Source organism: Rhagoletis zephyria, unplaced genomic scaffold (genome assembly GCF_001687245.7).
Source record: "Rhagoletis zephyria isolate East Lansing unplaced genomic scaffold, Rhagoletis_zephyria_1.1 Rzeph_scaffold_02647, whole genome shotgun sequence".
NCBI classification, from domain to species: Eukaryota; Metazoa; Arthropoda; class Insecta; order Diptera; family Tephritidae; genus Rhagoletis; species Rhagoletis zephyria.
In genome coordinates, this window is record NW_016159731.1 from 75021 (window position 1) to 78248 (window position 3228).

At 39.4% G+C, this 3228-nt stretch overlaps 1 protein-coding gene across 1 annotated transcript; it reads right to left on the bottom strand.

Annotated features, from left to right (window-relative positions):
• Nucleotides 1–238: 238 nt before the first annotated feature.
• On the bottom strand, nucleotides 239–2853 carry LOC108367354 (pancreatic trypsin inhibitor-like). Its single transcript, XM_017621948.1, has 2 exons — nucleotides 2715–2853; nucleotides 239–426 (listed from the first exon to the last, which is right to left on the bottom strand). The coding sequence occupies exons 1-2, from the start codon at nucleotides 2851–2853 to the stop codon at nucleotides 239–241; spliced, it is 327 nt and encodes a 108-aa protein (XP_017477437.1).
• Between the last annotated feature and the right edge of the window lie 375 nt (nucleotides 2854–3228).

Genomic DNA, 3228 nt, shown 5'->3' on the forward strand with positions numbered 1-3228 from the left:
TGTGTATAAGATAAACACAAACACCTACGCTTATTTATCAAACGTTTTATTTAAATAAGTTAACAAAATAAATATTTACATAATTATTTACAAATTCAGTTGTTTTTGTGCAGCTTTGCTTGCCGCACACATAAAGGGAAACTCTTAAAATTCTTCAACTGCTACAAAGATTTTATTTTTTTATTTTTCGCTATTAAGTATTTAAAATTGTTTGCAATCTTTGGAAATGCTTCACCCCTTAGTATCGAAGTATTTTCATACGATCGCGTCGACACTCCTCGAAGGTGAGAAAATGTTTTGTGATCGCACTGGGTGCACAACCGCTGGTATAGAGACTCACACATTTGCCGGTGGTGGCATTGTAGGCATAGCGCAGTATTTTGCTTTCACAGAGCAGGGGAATACGGGGTATTTTGCAGGCGGGGACTGAAAGAAAAATAAAAGTCATATTAATATTTTGAATTTTAAACGTTGGCGAAAATTTCAAGAGGCGAAAATTGTTGATGACAAGTCGAATATAAAATAAAATCGATTTTCGAATGCGGCAAGCTACAGAAGATACTTAAAGAAAGCCCTTTCCATTAACTATTTAGGTGAAAGATTGCAACTCTCCACGAATAAGCTGATTCGGTTTTATCGGTGTGGCCTCAGGCCTTACAAATATACTATTGTTTACATTGTCATGGTGGTCCTCAGCTAAGCAAATCGATGCACAGTCGGTTTTAAAGCGGCATTTAAGACCTTAAAGGGAGACTGCCCCACGAAGCCATGCCTAAATTAGCGCTCCTCGAAAAACTCAAACGGCTATGTAGAATGAAGTTGAGCCCAGCCCTCAGCCCTGCACATTCGTTAAGTGCTTTACATCTGTCTTTTTTTGCTGTCGATGAGAAGTTGGAGGTCGCACTACCATTCAGTGGAACCCAAAATCGATTTTTGGTCAGATTAACATCCAATTTTTTTAAGTAGCTGTGGCAAATTGGGGGACCGCTGAGCTAGCCGGGAAAAGTACCGATCTCCCAATATGTAAAAATAGAGGCATAATTGGAATGCCCATGGCAACCTGCAGATTAGAACTTAGAAATAACATGATTCAAGAGGCCAACAGGTCATGACTAGAGGAGGGCATATCTAGAACAAACAGGACAAAAGAGTTGCTCACGGCTTGTGTAACTGGTCATTGGCTAATTGGTAGGCACTCTTTATGACTAGAAATATTCTCCCACGAATATTGCAGAAGTTGCAGAGATGAGGAAGAGGAAGAAACACAGCACAGGAAGAAACACAGACAGGAAGAAGTACAGCACTTCTTCTGCAATTGCCCAGATTTGGCCAAGAGGAGAGTAGGCTTATTAGATACGCTTTATAAGAGCTTCAAAATGGTTCTATGAGGAATAGTCACTCAGGTTCCCGTGTTTTGCAGTGTAACCACAATAGACCTTCAAGGTCTAAGCGAGTTGGTTATTTGCACCGACTGCCACACCAACCTAACCAAGCCTAGTAGCTGTGGCCCGTCGGCAGTCAATCGTATATCTCCAAGTACAATTCTGATATGAAAAAAATGTTCATAAAAATCCAGTTGAAGTTCAGAGGCCGGGTAAAACTGCTGCCTCCTTCGATCGTGTGATAACATGAAGATGCACACCGCAAGTTGGAGGTGCTCGGCCGAATACCTAACAAATTATTTGTTTAGATCAAGACAACAGACAATAATGGATTTCGACCAAATCACAAAAAAGGTGTTCTAAGTACCTATGTATTTAAAAAATGCTATGTGAAAACTTTTCTATTCAATGCTTAATGAAAATCCCGGTATTACAGCCGACATTAAAACAATCGACTCTGTGTACTTAGTTTGCTGTTGATTTCGGTCAGTATTGAAAGTTCAGAGACCAAGGTTAGGTTAGATTCGCCTGGCTGACCCATATGATCTCAGATTGCCTATTTAAACCATTTGTCTGCTGAAAGCAATGAAATAAGCAGGTACAAGCCGCTTGGCTATTAACAAAGATAGTGACTTTTTGGACTGAAACCGTGCAATTTATTAAAAAGCAGCTGCTTTCTCTATTACATAAACCTCAGCTAAGAAGACGCTGGTGTTGTTTGTCAGACTAAATTTCCGACTGTTCTACAGGACTTCCGAATATCGGCCGGTGCCGATAGCCTGCTACATTTTTAAACCAGCAGTGGATATACCATCATCTGTCACTGTTAGCCCTTGGTTTCATTTATCTGTGATCGGAAATGAAAAAAAGGCATTACTCGGTTAGGGTTGAAACTTAGCCAAGCAAGTATTTTTTAATACAGTCTTAGAAGTGTTAGAATATGTAAGCTAGTTGTCAATTAGAAACCCCAAGGAAAGTAAAGTCTCCCCTAGCTGATCTTTCCAATGCAGAAAGAGGACTTTACATTCGTACTTTCAAGGCAAAAACCAGCACTATACCATATTCAACGTCACAGTCTTGTAAAAGGCTATAAGCCTTCCTACTTCCCCAGAATTTTTCTCTTAAATACTCTAAGCATCTCCTCATCGGGTTTAGTGAAAACTCGAGCAAAGTTCGAACTGTCAGCTTATATCAAATAAACCCTCAAACTTACTTGTGGAACGCGTATGTGTAACTCGAAGTGACTTTGAGTAGCTTGTGGAACAAACTTCTTATATTCTTGCTCTGTTACACTCAATTTATTAACTAATACAAAGATATGCATGTACATACCTGTTCGATCAACCGCGAAACTGCCGGCGTCCACTTCACGCGTTAAGTGGATTAGAAGTATTAGAAGCAAAAGCAAGGATACGCTCCGTAGCTGACGACTTGTAATTGCTTTTAAATTCAACGCATTATTGCTAGACATTTTTTAAAGCGTTTTTTTTTTATTAGTTTCACTTTTTTCAAATTCAAATCGCAGGCTCTGCTCAAATAAGTAACCACCACGCTCAGTAAGGACACTTTGTGAATACGCGTGCGCACTACTCGAACTGCAGTTTTTTAATAAATTATTTAACCTCTTGCTGTGGCTGTAAAGACCCCTGATAGCATCACTCAGCTTTACGACGATTTTGCCACAAATTACATCAGTTTTCAACACCACTTTCTTTCTTTGGCGACAGCAAAGTCATTCATAGGTACACTTTTCTCCACTTGTGCCTTCTCAAGTGGCTGTGATAAGGCGATTGCAGCTGACAATAGTTTGCAATTATGAATATTGAAATAATTCTTTAATAGTTAT

Excerpts from the sequence above, each read along its gene's own strand:
- LOC108367354 (XM_017621948.1), bottom strand. The coding sequence starts at position 2,853 with ATGTCTAGCAATAATGCGTTGAATTTAAAAGCAATTACAAGTCGTCAG. Across the intron at positions 427-2,714 it reads TTTCGCGGTTGATCGAACAG|TCCCCGCCTGCAAAATACCC; the intron begins GTATGTACATGC and ends TTTTTCTTTCAG.